This window comes from Leucopleurus acutus (genome assembly GCF_964270905.1).
Source record: "Leucopleurus acutus genome assembly, chromosome: 3".
NCBI lineage: Eukaryota > Metazoa > Chordata > Mammalia > Artiodactyla > Delphinidae > Leucopleurus > Leucopleurus acutus.
In genome coordinates this window covers 84,822,262-84,836,187 of record NC_139145.1, presented here as the reverse complement: position 1 = coordinate 84,836,187, position 13,926 = coordinate 84,822,262, and the positions used below count along the sequence as shown (strand labels likewise).

The 13,926-nt window shown below is 43.9% G+C and overlaps 1 protein-coding gene across 2 annotated transcripts in view; it reads left to right on the top strand.

Annotated features, from left to right (window-relative positions):
* The window catches only part of MCC (MCC regulator of WNT signaling pathway), a 360,524-nt gene that overhangs the window by 238,578 nt on the left and 108,020 nt on the right, over positions 1 to 13,926 (top strand). For both annotated transcript variants that reach the window (XM_082836200.1, XM_082836201.1), the window contains one exon: positions 8,293 to 8,406. In XM_082836200.1, coding sequence (XP_082692326.1) covers positions 8,293 to 8,406 — 114 coding nt within the window. The remainder of the gene's footprint in view (positions 1 to 8,292; positions 8,407 to 13,926) is intronic.

Here is a 13,926-nt window from a genome sequence, read left to right as displayed (position 1 = left end):
GAAAGATATACATTGTTCTTGGATTAGAAGAATTAATACTGATAAAATGACCATACTACCCAAGGCAATGTACAAATTCAGTGTGGCTTATTTTTAGAGGAGCATATTTTTGAAGATGGAGTGGGATTGAGGGTTATCTTCAAAGTTGGGAGGATCAGTCTTGGACCCCTCCCCTCCTTGAGAGCCATCTCCCAGCCGTTTGCCTTAGGTGGGTGCTAGGGATGATGGTGTTGCTGTTTTCACAGTTGGTACCTGGGTCCTGCTTTGTGATTTGGCACCATAACCTACATCAGGCACTCTTGGACGGGATCATTTTGTCTATTGGATGGTATTTTAGTGCTACCACGTTGAAGGGGATTTAGAGTGCTGTTTCGACAACTGAACTTCAGTGGAGGTTTAAAAGTAACTCAGGGACCACTGACCAATGAAACCATCAGATAAAATGAAAGACGAAAAGCTCCTGTTTTCTGAGTTGGTCTAGGTCAGCAAAAAGTGATTCGCATGCAGCGGGGCAATCTTGTAGACGGTGTTTAATGAGTTTTTACGTTTCAAGGCTGTGAACATCCTTTCTTGAAATATTGCACAGTAGGTGCCCCTAGCTGGAATTCTAGCTGTAAATAGGAGTGTTCCAGTCCTGGAAGCCACTGAACAGGCCTGATTGTGTCCATCTGGCAAGGAACGTTCCCCTTTGCCAGGGATTTTGTTCTTTATGTATCTGAATTAGAGCACCCGGCGTGTGGGGAGTCTTGCAGGGGAAGCTGAATGAGGCTGCTTTCTCGTGTACAGATGTCTCCTGCTATTTCGAAGGATGAGGCTGGATATAGACATTTATTCACTACCCAGGAGCTCCTGGATTGCCATATGGGAGAGCAGGAAGCCTCTGGATAGGGAATGAGGAAATGTGAATCTGATGAGCCTTGTTTTTCTGAGTCTGTTTAATGCCTTTACAACGAAGGAATTGAACTAGATGTTCTTGAATTCCCTCGCCGGCCGTAAGGTTATGTGTGATTCTGAGCGCTTTTTAAATTTCTAGGGGAAAGATTGCTGCTGATCAGTTCTGTATATAAATGAAGCTTCCTTGGGAAGTGAGCTTCAGCAAATCCATTCTGGGACCAGTGGGCAAATAAAGTATGAAGAGCCCCGAGCACAGAACTCAGGGTGGGGCCATCTGGTACAAACCCTTCTCAGAAAGATGAAAAAGCACAGAAAGTTAAAGAGAGTCTCCAAATTGACACTGAGCTGAGCCACCGCCAGCCCCGAGCTTCATCACTGTCACTGGAGGGCTCGCCTTGCCATCTCCCACTGCCCTCTGCTTCACCCCCTGTCCCTGCCTCTGCCAGTGTGCACATCCTCCCACCCATCCACATACATGCACACACATGCACACATGTGTATCCTGCAAGCCAGGAGGGCAGTGGCATGTTGAGTTGGAAGTACCAGCAAAGCACATAGCAGAGACGATTAGAGCATGGAGTGCGTGTGTGTTAATATGTCTTCTACTGTTTATCAGTTCCCTGCCCTTGGGCTGATTTCCTGTCCCTCCTCTGTGCCTTGATTCCTCATTGGTCAGAAGGAGGTGATAATACCTGTCTCATAGCATTGCGGTGAGGGTTAAATGAGGTACTGCATGAAATGTGCTTAGCCCAAGTGCCTGATACCCGTTAAACATTCAGCAAATGGTAACTATTAATGTTATGATTTACTACTATCGAGTTGCCTGGAATTCTTAGAATATTCCCAAAGCTTGGCACTGGGGTTGTGTCCTTTCTTCTGCAGGACTCTGTAGCTGATTGAATTAGGTAAAGTGTAGAAAGCACTTAGTGCAGAGCCTGAGTGTGTGTTCAGCATATAGTGGGTTAATTAATGTTATTTTTAAATAAATGTTTTTAAGTCTCTAAAAAAAAAAAGACTGTGTTCAGTAAAGGTTAGTTGCCCTTATTTCTTCCCCTTTAAGGAAGAGAACAGTTCACTAAGTGGAAGCAGTTGGCACTACCCATTGTCTCACTCAAATATAAGCAAGAACTATGTTGTGTACTTTGCAGCTGGAGGGCAAGTGGCCCACTTAGGAGGACAGGATGGGCATTCCCATCATCACTGGTGGGAGGGAAATAGAGGTACCCTGGCAGTGCATGGCCTACAGGAGCATCTCAGGTAGCCAGACCAAGTACAGGGAGAGAGAGAACAAGCACAGTTTCCTCTGAGTGAGCTTACCTGCCAACAAGGCGGAAAAGCCTAGCTCAGCCATGTCACCATGAGTACTCCATGGTCTCTGGATGGAGACTTGGGGATGAACTCATTCCTCTGTTTCAGGTGTGACTGTGGAAGCCTTTGGTCCCTTTGAAGGCAGTGCTGTAAGAGAGCAGACCCAAGTCCCAGAAAGATGAGTAAAATGGTGGGCCTAGAGTTTGGCAGCCTCGATTCTGGTTCTGGACCCCTTCAACAGCTGTGGCCCTTGGGAAGAGTACTTGTTCCTCAGCACACTGGGAATCATAGCCTCCCTGTAGGCCACGGAGGTGTGGTGTGATGGAGACCCCGTGCGATAACGCATAGGAGGGTGCCAAGTGATCAGGAAAGCACCGGCATCTGTTCCATTGTTTTTATTGCCAGTAGTAGCAAGATAAAGAAGCATCTTATAACCATAAGTACACAGTGGTGCTCCTGGGGGCTCATTAGAGTCATTGGGCTGCTGGCTTAGAAGGGCATCCTAAGAAGCGTGACGCCCTTTGTCTCATGGCTAGTCGGTAACAGGAAGCACATCTAGCCACATAGCCCAGGAGCAGCCACCAGGAGAGACCGTCACAAAGGCACTGCTTGATCCTCACCCGGGCTCCCGGCAGCCGGACACCTTATCTCTCAGAGGCTTCGCGGGCTTGTCTTTACAGCCAGCTGAACTGTGAAATATTAGTCAAGTAATGTTTCATCCAAAAATAGCCACCATTCTGACAGTTGTCTTGAAGCCAAATTTCCAGGTGGTTTACTTTTCCTTTGGATACACGCTGTAAAATGAATGTGAAGCCAGGCTCAGAACAGCCTAGGGAATTAGTATCTTTTATCTCCAGAAATACGAGGTATGCATGGATTTATATCCTTCACGTGCTAGACCCAGAGTTGTATTAGGAAGCGTCATGGTCCCATCCCAACCTTGCTGAGGCCTTGGGTTAAAATTTCACAGAGAATTAAGAGCCTTGACAGTCAGCTCCTTAAGCCTTGGGACTTCTGCTGAAGTCCCAAGGCTTAAGGCCTCTCATTCCTGTGCTGTTAACCCCCAGGAAGTGTGCTGCTCCAAGACAGGACTGTGTTACTTCCTCACCTGGATGTACCTCTCACTACCTGTAGTGAGGCTTCATCTGAGAAGGTTGTTGACTTGAAACTTGCTGACTTAAAACCTGGCTGGGAAAGAGGAAATGCACGTTGTTGAATGCTTACTTGGTTTCAGACACTGTGCTGGTCATTTTATGGATGGCCATCTCATTTTGCCTTTACGACAGCAAAAACACCCATTTATAAAAAACCAGGGCTTCCCTGGTGGCGCAGTGGTTGAGAGTCCGCCTGCCGATGCAGGGGACGCGGGTTCGTGCTCCGGTCTGGGAGGATCCCACATGCCGCGGAGCGGCTGGGCCCGTGAGCCATGGCCGCTGAGCCTATGCGTCCGGAGCCTGTGCTCCGCAACGGGAGGGGCCACAACAGTGAGAGGCCCACGTACGGCAAAAAACAAAAACAAAAAACCCAGTTAAATCAGCTGTCCAAAGACAAATCACTAACAAGTATCATAAATGAGACATGAACCCAGGTTTATCTGATTCTTTATAAATTAGGCTCAGATCAACTTCATTTGCCAGCGTATCACAACATAATAGTGGTCTATACAGCGGAGGTCTGTTCTTGCTATTCTATTACAGAAGTCTGGAGTCAGGCAGTCCAAAGCTAGTAGGGTGGCTCTACAAGGTTGTTAGGGATTCAGGCACCTTCCACTCCCTACAGTGTGGACCTCATCTTTCTGAAGCAAGATGGCTGCTGGAGCTCCATCCATCACATTAATATACCAAGCAGCAAGGCTGGAGGAAGAGAAAAACAGCATGACCTCCCTCAAAAAGATTTTCCCAGAACTTCCACATATTTTTTTTTTTAACTTCCACATATTTTTGCTTCTGTCTCCTTGGCTAGAACTTTGTCACATGGCTACACCTAGCTCCAGCTGCAAGGGAGGCTGGGAACTGGGATATTTTAGCTGAACAGTAGTCTGACCAATGAAAAATCGAGGTCTTGTTCCTGAGCATGAAGCGAAAAGTGTGTTTGAGAAGAGACCAGCACAGTCTGCAGACGTCATATATTTTCTCTCTCTTTGGTTAGTGAAACATCTTTTAATGGTACTTCGAGGTTCATGTGTCTGAAGCTCTGACTCAAGGTAGAGGACATTTCAGAAGCCAGAATATAAGTAAAGACATCCTGAAAAATGATGCAAATATAATTTTTCTATTATAGATAGTTGACAGTTCTGGTTGCTGTGGTAAATTTTTCTTTCCAGGATTTAAACCCACTGTCACTCCTTTTAAAAATTACCCGGAAAGACCTCTATTCTCTTATTTTCTTAATGCTGGGCTTGACACAGGTCTACACAGGTTCCGTCATAATACTTGTAGCATTGCTCGAAAACTCCCTAGCTATTGAATTTGCAGGGATACCACCAGGTCTGCCAGAATGAGGGGGGTGAAACCCCAAAAGAAGGAGATCCAGTCAGCTCTTGAGTACTGGGTGATTGACAAGGTGGAACAGGGGAGCTCCGGAGCTGAAGCTGGCAGGGAGTGTCCACTGTTCCTTGCGGTGAGAACACGACTCATCCCGTGCTCAGTTGTGGGAATGAGAGAGGGGTCGGTCAGACACATTCTCAGCAACACGTCTTTCAACTTGCGGGCAAACTTCTTTCCACACTGCACGTCCCAACCTTTGTAGTTAGCTTCTGCTGAGTACTTGTCAGTGACACTAAGGAACAAGTGTATACTGCACCTGGTTTTTAAAGTTTTACCTTCTATCAGAATTGCTGGTGGACAGGGAAAGAAGATGCAGCAGGGACAGATAATAACCATTTACAGTTTTTATGCTACAGCCTTCACCTGCAGAAAACACTGTGACAACTCCTTTTTTTTTTTTTTTTAATACAAAAGCCTCTTTCTCTTTAAAAAAAAAAAGTATTAAACAGGAAAGTATCCCAGAAGAGTTTGAAACCACCCAAAGGCCACCACCAAAAAGTTAGAATGCCAAGTTACCAGTTTATTTTTCTGTTACATACTCATTATTTTTATAATCAGAGGCAAACATTTTAAGTAAAGTTTTCATCCACAGGAAAAAACCCCTGAAAATCACTGTCACATACAACACTGCGTAGTGAGGAAGGGGCATGGTGACCTTGGTTCTGGTGCTAGGCTCTCCATGGGACCTGGAGCGAGCAGGTCAATCTCAGGGTTTCATTCCTCACTCGCAGATGTGGAAGTGGGAGATGCCACATGCCGAGGGCCTTTCCTCCACTCAGACATCTGTGGTTATGACACTTGACACCATCTGCAAAACTTGGGGGCATCACAGAGCTGGCGTCTAGTCTAGATGGTTCTTAGTTCGGAGTTCATAGATGGATTCCAGGGTGTGTCATCATCTTAATTAGGCGGAACACATGCATAAGCACCAAGTTTATACTCTCCTCTAGGAGAAGGGCCCAACACATTCATGAGATTCTTAAGGAATCTTCAAGTTAAGAACAACTGAGGGGCTTCCCTGGTGGCGCAGTGGTTAAGAATCCACCTGCCAATGCAGGGGACACGGGTTCGAGCCCTGGTCCGGGAAGATCCCACATGCCGTGGAGCAACTAAGCCCGTGATCCACAACTACTGAGCCTGTGCTCTAGAGCCCACGAGCCACAACTACTGAGCCCGTGAGCCACAAGGACTGAAGCCTGCGTGCCTGGAGCCCGAGCTCCACAACAAGAGAAGCCACCACAGTGAGAAGCCCACGCACCGCAACGAAGAGTAGCCCCCACTCGCCACAACTAGAGAAAGCCCGCGCGCAGCAACAAAGACCCAACACAGCCAAAAATAAATATAATTAATTAATTTAAAAAACAAAAAGAAAAACTGATCAATTCATATTTGATAGATAGGCATCTTCCATCCAGGGAAGAAAAGGGACTTGCCCCACAAGCACATCTGATGGATCCTTTGGCAATCCGGAGTGCTGGTGTTATCGTCTCTGGGCCCAGGGCTGTCTTCCATAGGATGTGACCCAGCCTGGACCCCTCTGCCCTGTACTGTGATGGAAATAACCACTCTGTGTGTCTCCCCATCTGGCCCAGTTCATGAGGTCAGTATGGAGTATATAGTCTCCTCTGTCAGCTTTTCCCCCGAATTCTCCCCCACCCCCTGCAGGCAGCCCTTTCCCCCAGAAGTAGGATGGGAGATGGATGAGAGAGGAAGCAAGTCTAGGCTGTCATAGTTGGGATCCTTCTTTCTGCTCCTATATATCTTAAAGAACATGTCCGCTCTCCATGTATTTCATCCTTCCTGTCAGAGGTCAGGTGGTGGGTCTTCTCCCAAGACCAGACATAATAGCATAGCAGACCACAGTGTCTGTTGCTAAAGGAACATTCTCAGATTGACAGTTCAGAGGCAGAAGGGGCAACCCAGCTATGTAAGGGAGTGAATTTGTGTCCCTCTCCCCACGCTGGGAGCAAAACTGCCTCCAAAAAATTATACAATGGGAACACTGTGGTATTTGTGCTGAGAATTCATCACAGAAACCCTGTATCTGAAACCCAAAGTGACCTTTTCTGAGGGGCCTAGCCCTACATGAGAAGGCAAATACCACCAGATTGCCTGACATTTCCTTTTTTAAATTACAAGCGTTCCTGATTGCAAATCGGCTGTTGATCTGTTGCTTTGCAGCCCCGATGCAGTTAAGTGAAGTCCCAGTCACTGCTGTGATAGTCTCACAAACAACCGCTTTGAAACCCTAGCCCCTGCCCTATGTCTCCTTCTCGCCTACTCACCCTCCCCCAAGCCTCCCAGCCTCCACGCAGTGTGGAGGGGCAGGCTGCAGAAAAGAGCATCTTTCTAAACCTGAAATTAAAATCTTCAAAGTGGAGTTGTGTGCCGCTGCACTGTGTACATCTTGAAAGATCAAATTTATTTACTTCTTACTTTACATCCTCTTGGCAGACGCTATACAGAAACCCTATAAAGAGGGAGGGTTTGCTCTGATTGGCATCACTCACCCAAGTGTCATGTGGAATTCAGCTCAGGGATGGTCTGAGCTCCACCTGGGATTGACAGTGAAGACAGCGAAGTAGTGACTCAGAGGGCAAGGAAGGCTGGAAGGTGCTGCTCCAGGAGCCGTGGCTGAACAGATATTAAGGATGGTCGCAGCCATCCACCTGCAGAGCCACAGCGGGCACATGTGTGGTAGACATGTGTGCATCCCAGGCTCCATGTGCAGAACCTGAAAGCTGAGTGGGTTGAGATCCTGGAAGTGCGTGATACGCTTGTTAATCTGCTGAAGAACGTTCTTTCTTGCTCCGCTTCCCCTGAGAGAGTTGGCTGGGGAAAGGTATAGCGATGCATTCTTGGTTTCTCTCGCCATAGCATAATTTATCAGAGTTCCGGTTCTGTTTCTGAGAGGCCTGCTTGCACAGAAGCATCATCATCTGGTCAATCTAGTCTGTCTGGGGAACAATGAGGAAGGAGGAGCTGGCAAGAAAATTAATGCATCAACTTGAGGAGGAGAACATCGGAAACAATGAGCTCTCCCATTTTTTTTTCTTAATTCTCAGCCTTTTGGTCCGTCTGGACATGCGGCAGTATGGGTGATTGAATTGAAAAAAATTGAATTGCCCCATTCAACTCGCATATTTTCCCAAAGGTAAAAGCTAATTTGGTCCTGCCTTTTCCTTGCTTCTTGAGAATCAGGCAGTCCACACCAGCTCTTAATCTCATCCTTGCTGAGTAACTCGGAGAAAGCCCTTAGAATGAGCAGCTTTCCTCTCTATTTTTATTAGACAATCCAAAATTAGGTCCTACTGCCCACACATAACAGTGTTCTCCCTGTTACATTGAGGGTGACCAGATAATCCAGCTTGCCTGTGACACACCTGATTTCTGTCCATTGTCCCCTGAGATTAATATCACCCAATGTCCCATTGTAGATGATACCTATTTTTATGCGATCACACTAATTACAGGAAATGAAGGGAAGGAAATGAGTTTCTGCCGAAGGGTCTAACCTTGTGCTCCTTTCTTCCCATAACTGCAGCTTCACTTGGCAGCCCTGGCATCACTCAAGGGAGATATAGTGGAGCTTAATAAACGTCTGCAGCAAACGGAGCGGGAACGGGACCTTCTGGAAAAGAAATTGGCCAAGGCACAGGTAAGGGGTCTGAAAAGGTTCTTTTTGCTTTATTTTTTAAGATGAAACATATGGAAATCTCCACAGAACAAATGACGGTTTGATGAGCAGACCCCCTCATGACCACTGTCCAGGTCAAGAATTAGAACCTGACAGTCATCCCAGAAGTGCCTCCTTATGTCCCATCCCAATCCCACTTTTCCTCCCCACATGGCTTTTATAGTCATATTTTCTGTTTCTTTACGGTTTATCGCTGGAGTTTGTATGTCCCTAGACAGTGGAGTTTTGTCTTGCCTGTTTAAAAATGACGTGTTTCCTTTGAATCTCTTAATCCACAGGTTTTCCCTCCGTTCTTTATTGGCTTCATACTTAGTCTTTTAAAAGCTGGCCATTTGACCTGTGGAGTTTCCCACAGTCCAGATGTTGCTGATTGTTCACCCATGGTGCAGTTCGGCATGTTCCTCTGTCCCCTGTATTCCCTGCAGAATGGCCTTGGATCCAGAGGACCAGTCAGATTCATGGCCAGTCCCTCTGGCAAGACTGTAGAGGGTATTTGTTTTTCCACTGGGAAGCACATAGTATCTGGTTGTCTTGCCTTCTGAGATGTTAGCAGCTATCTTTTTTTTTTTTTTTTTTTTGCGGTACGCGGGCCTCTCACTGCTGCGGCCTCTCCCGCTGCGGAGCACAGGCTCCGGACCTGCAGGTCCAGCGGTCATGGCTCACGGGCACAGCCGCTGCGCAGCATGTGGGATCCTCCCAGACCGGGGCACGAACCCGTATCCTCTGCATCGGCAGGCGGACTCTCAACCACTGCGCCACCAGGGAAGCCCGTTAGCAGCTGTCTTGATACTCAATGCCCAAGTTCACTGATTCATCAAGACTTTACAAAATCATGATATTTTAGTTCTACCATTTCTTTCTCAGTTATTAATTGAAGTGCTTTTATAGAGACATTTCCCATCATCTATGATGTATTGAAACAATGGTATAGTTCACGGAGGAAAAGCAGAATCATTGCTTCATGCTTTTGATTTATTTAACATTTTTCAAGATAATGAATTATTTATGATCCTCTGAAAGTCCCCAGTTACTTTTTAAAATATGATGAACTTAGGGATTTTAACATATTTGGGTTTCAGTCCTTTGTAATTATTTTCCTTGTAGAAACTCAAAGTATACTATTTTTGGCCAGTAAGAACCTCTTCAGGTTGGCTCCTGAGTCTTTTGACAGGAGCCTAGTACTTACTCCAGGCTCATCCAGTACATTTCTCACTCCAAAACTGGAATTAAGCATTCTCCATGTAGCCTTGGTTTTTCTCTGTAGAAAATGGTATTTCCAGACTGCAATCTGGGTGCTAAGGGTGCTTATTGCTTCTAGTTTGGTCATTATTTTTAGCCAGGAAATTTTTAGCCAGGAAACATAGCCAGGAAATTCTTTATTTACTTATTTATTTATCCACATATGTATGTATGTATACATTTTAAGATAAAATACCTGAGGCGCTCATAATAATTTCTCTAATTTAAATTCAGACTACAGGGTTGTTTTACTTAGCTTCTGTATTTTATTTGTATATCCTTTCTTTTCACACTAAACATCTTGGTTCTGAAGTTTACAGAGGATGATTGGATAAGAATATTCCATAATTACTCATTTGCTTCCTTCCATATTATATACAATCAGTCTCAAAATAATAACAATAATACTATCATAACAAATATAGTTACTGAGAAGAATTTTTTAAAGTTTTTTTTTCATTATACTTTCCTCATTCCCCCAGTTTTTTGCAACCGTACTATATCCACACTGCCTGACCCTATGGCCATTACATCTTAGACTTCCTTTTAGTCCTCATTTAGTCTTCTACACGTAAATTATATATTTCATGTTTACCACGGTCTTTATGTCAATATCCCTCTGTTTGTTTAATGCTGGAAGCTATTTTCTAGTAGATTTCCTCAGGGAGGACTCATGGGAATAATCTTCACCAACTTTCTGCTTGTTAATAACAATGTGTCTCTGCCCTTCTTACTTGAAAGGCATTCTTGCTGGCTATAAAACCCTTGACTCATCTTTTCTTTACTTGAGTATGTTTCTTTATTCTATTTTGGCATGGAGTGTTGCTCTCAAAGTCTGTTAATAATACAACTTTCTCTCTCTCTCTCTCTCTCTCTCTTTTTCTTCCTCCCTTCTTTACTTCCTTCCAGTAATTTTGCTAGAGTAACTCTTAATCATTCTGGTTTGATATTCTCATGTTTGCTGTGTTTTCTTTTGATTATATTTTGTAATCTTTTTTTTAATTTCAGAGAAGTTTTTTCTAATTATAGTGTTTAATATTAGTTTTGTTCCCTTGCCTTTTGTTTTTCTTCAAGGATGCTTATTATGTATATCTTAGATCTTCTTTGCCTGTCTTCCGTATCTGTCACTATCTCAAATCCTTTATATCTCTCCCTGTTTACCTTGTTTTTCCTGTTCTCCATCTTCTGTTTTTCTTAGGCCTTATATGTTGTATTTATCCCCTCCTGTGTGCCTTCTGGCTTAGTCATATATTTCTGCATTTTTATTTCATTTCTTTTGTGTGTGTGTGTTCTATTACCTTCTTTCTGAGTTTTTCTAATTTTGAATTATGTTCTCCCATGTTTTATGTCATTTCATCTTTTTCAAGTCTTTTAGCTTATTTTGAAATAGTAGTCTACTGTTTGGGACTTTTTGTGGGGAGAGAGGTTCTCTATTTTGTGGCATGCTTTCATGGTTTATAGGGATGTTATTCTCCCCTTTTTTTCATTCTTCTTTCTTGTACCTTTATGTGGGATTTGCCCTCAATACTGTTCTGTTTTTCATTTTTATGTGAAAAATAGTTTCTTTGAACCTTTAGGAGGCAGAGTTGAACGTGGCCTTTTTAAGTTCATAGAGCTTCCTTGTATTCACGAATATGGCAACCTGCTTTCCAACACTTCCTGGCTCTGTTCCCCTCACCTGCTTCTATCTCGATCTGTTCTTTCCCTTGTCTCTATTACCCCATCCTGTTCAATTTTGATCCTACTCCCAGCAGTTTCTCCTCCTGGCAGAGAGTCCTAGGGCCGGTCTTGAAAGTTCATAGGGACTAGCTGCCTTAGCCCCTTCAGATCTTACTGTGGGCCCCTTGCTCACGCACTCTTGGCTCAGGCAAAACCCCTCCCAGTTGGCCCTCCTCACTTTCCTGTGTATACTTACTGGCTCTTCTGAGGTTTTCCAGTTGTCGGGTCCCTCAGTCTTGTTTCTTCCCTCTGCTTCTGCCCACACAGACACCATTTAGGTCTTGTGGATGCTGTTGGTTTGTCCCTACCTGCTTCTGTTTTGTTGTTCAGGAGGATACTTTATCTCTAAGCATTTGCTTTTGATGTGTAGGTTCTCTATATTTGTGTGGGAATTCAGAGAGATTAAAAGAACGAGGCTGCCCCAGTCATTGGTCTAGAATGACCTATGGCAGGTTTTGAAAACTCATGTTTCATAATCTTAGACTGTTCAAGTAGAGAGGAAAGACCCTTTGTACTTGAGATCATCTACTTCCACATTTGACAGGCAACCCAGAGAGGTTAACTTGCTTACCCAAGGTCAAATGAGCAGCCAGCCCCAGAGCCAAGACAAGGCTACCAGTGTTCTTTCCTCATACAGGATGTTACAGAGACAGAAATTTTCAATTTTTACTTGGATGAAAACTTTACATTTTCCTTCTGATCATAAAAGTAACAAAAATGTGATAGAAAAAACTGGAAAGGCAGCATTATAATATTTATACTGGACTCTGGTGAATTAAAACTTTTCTAAATGCTTTGTTGTTGTTTCTTAAGGTGTTTTTTGTTTTTTGAGAAAGTAGTTATTTTTTCATTAAAGGAAAAATAGAATGGTGTTAAGCTGGTGTAAAGCCAGCCATTGTTAATAGTCCTGATTGGTGAGAATGTTTCTTTTAGGAAAAAGAAATTGTGAGTGCTTTTAACTGGAAGCTGGCATGTACCCCAGTCTTGGATTTTAAAAGATGACCAGGAAGGTTTTTGTTAAAATTTAAGTCTCAAAGACAGAGCAGCTTGTGCAGAGGATGATAAGAGGAGAATGGGAAACTTTTTGTCTGCTGTGTCAGGGATTGATTCAGCTCCCTTTTGACTTAACTTATGGTCAAGATAATCTCATGTAATAATTTTGTTGGCTGGTTTTACCCCTGATGGTTACATCACAGTACCATTTAGTTGACCCTCTTGCTTGTATACTTACAGTAAATATACTTAAAAATTACTCTTCCTTTCACTGGAAATGTCTTACCAGTTCAGATACTGGGACCCAGGAAAGAACATGAAAAAAAAAAAGGTTAGTCTTGCCAGGCTTATACCTTTTATAAAGATGAGATTTATGCAAGGAAGTGTCTGTGCCGTGCTTTCTCTGTTACATGCCTTGGTAAGTGATTCGTGTTTGAGGCTTTACCAGATGGTGGAAGAGCAAGTTTGTGTATAAATGTATAGTCTGTGGCTTTAGTAAGTTTTACCAGCTCTCTAAATATTACAGAGCTGTGATGAAAATGTAAAATATAAATGGTGCTTTTGTTCATCAGAAATAATCAAAGAGAGCTTCATAATCTGTTGAGTAATTATTAATGGTGATACTAGAACTAGTTGAATAAAAGAAGGCTCATTATACATGGGCAAAAGTCGGTGGAGTTTTACTAGTGATTGGAAGGGAAGAGCTAAGTAAAGGACCCCCAATACCAATGTGATAGGGAAGGCAAAGTGCTTCTGTATTTGTATCCTACCGCTGCGTAACAAATTGCCCCAAACTTACTGGCTTAAAACAACACATATTTATTATCTTACACATTTATTATCTCCTGTGCATCAGGATCCCAGGCATGGCTTAACTAGGTCCTCTGCAAGTTTGCCGTCAAGGTGTGGGCAGAGCTGCACGCTCGTCTGGACACTCAACAGGGAAAGAGTTCACCTCCAGGCTCACTCACGTCATTAGCGGAATTTCTCTGTGGTTGTAGAATTCATGGCAGCTTGCTTCCTCAAAGCCAGCAATGGAGAGAAAGGTTCTAGAATAAATCTTCTGGCAAGACAGTCTTATATAATGTAATGCAATTATGGGAGAGACAGCCCATCACCTTTGCCACATTGTGTTAGTTAAAGGCAGTCACACGTCCCACCCAGATTCACTGAGATGGTAATCATACCAAGGAGACACAGGGATCATATGGACAACTTGGAGTCTGTCCATCACAGCTTCCTGGGGGATCTGATGAAGAGTGCCACTGTTAGCCTACAGTAGTGATGATCGCCACACTTCTTTAGCTCTGTTTTGTGCCAGGCAGTATAGCAAGCATTCCGCATGCTTTAGCTCACTGAGTTCTCATAATGACCTGTGATGAGAAAACCTTAACATTCCCATTTACAAATGAAGAAATTGTGAGGTTTAGGGAATTTGAATATCTTGCCTGAGATGATGGAGCTAGAAAGCACCTGAAGTCAGGGTATGAATCTAGGTTTCGTGGGAATCCATAGCTGTACTAGTCCCCC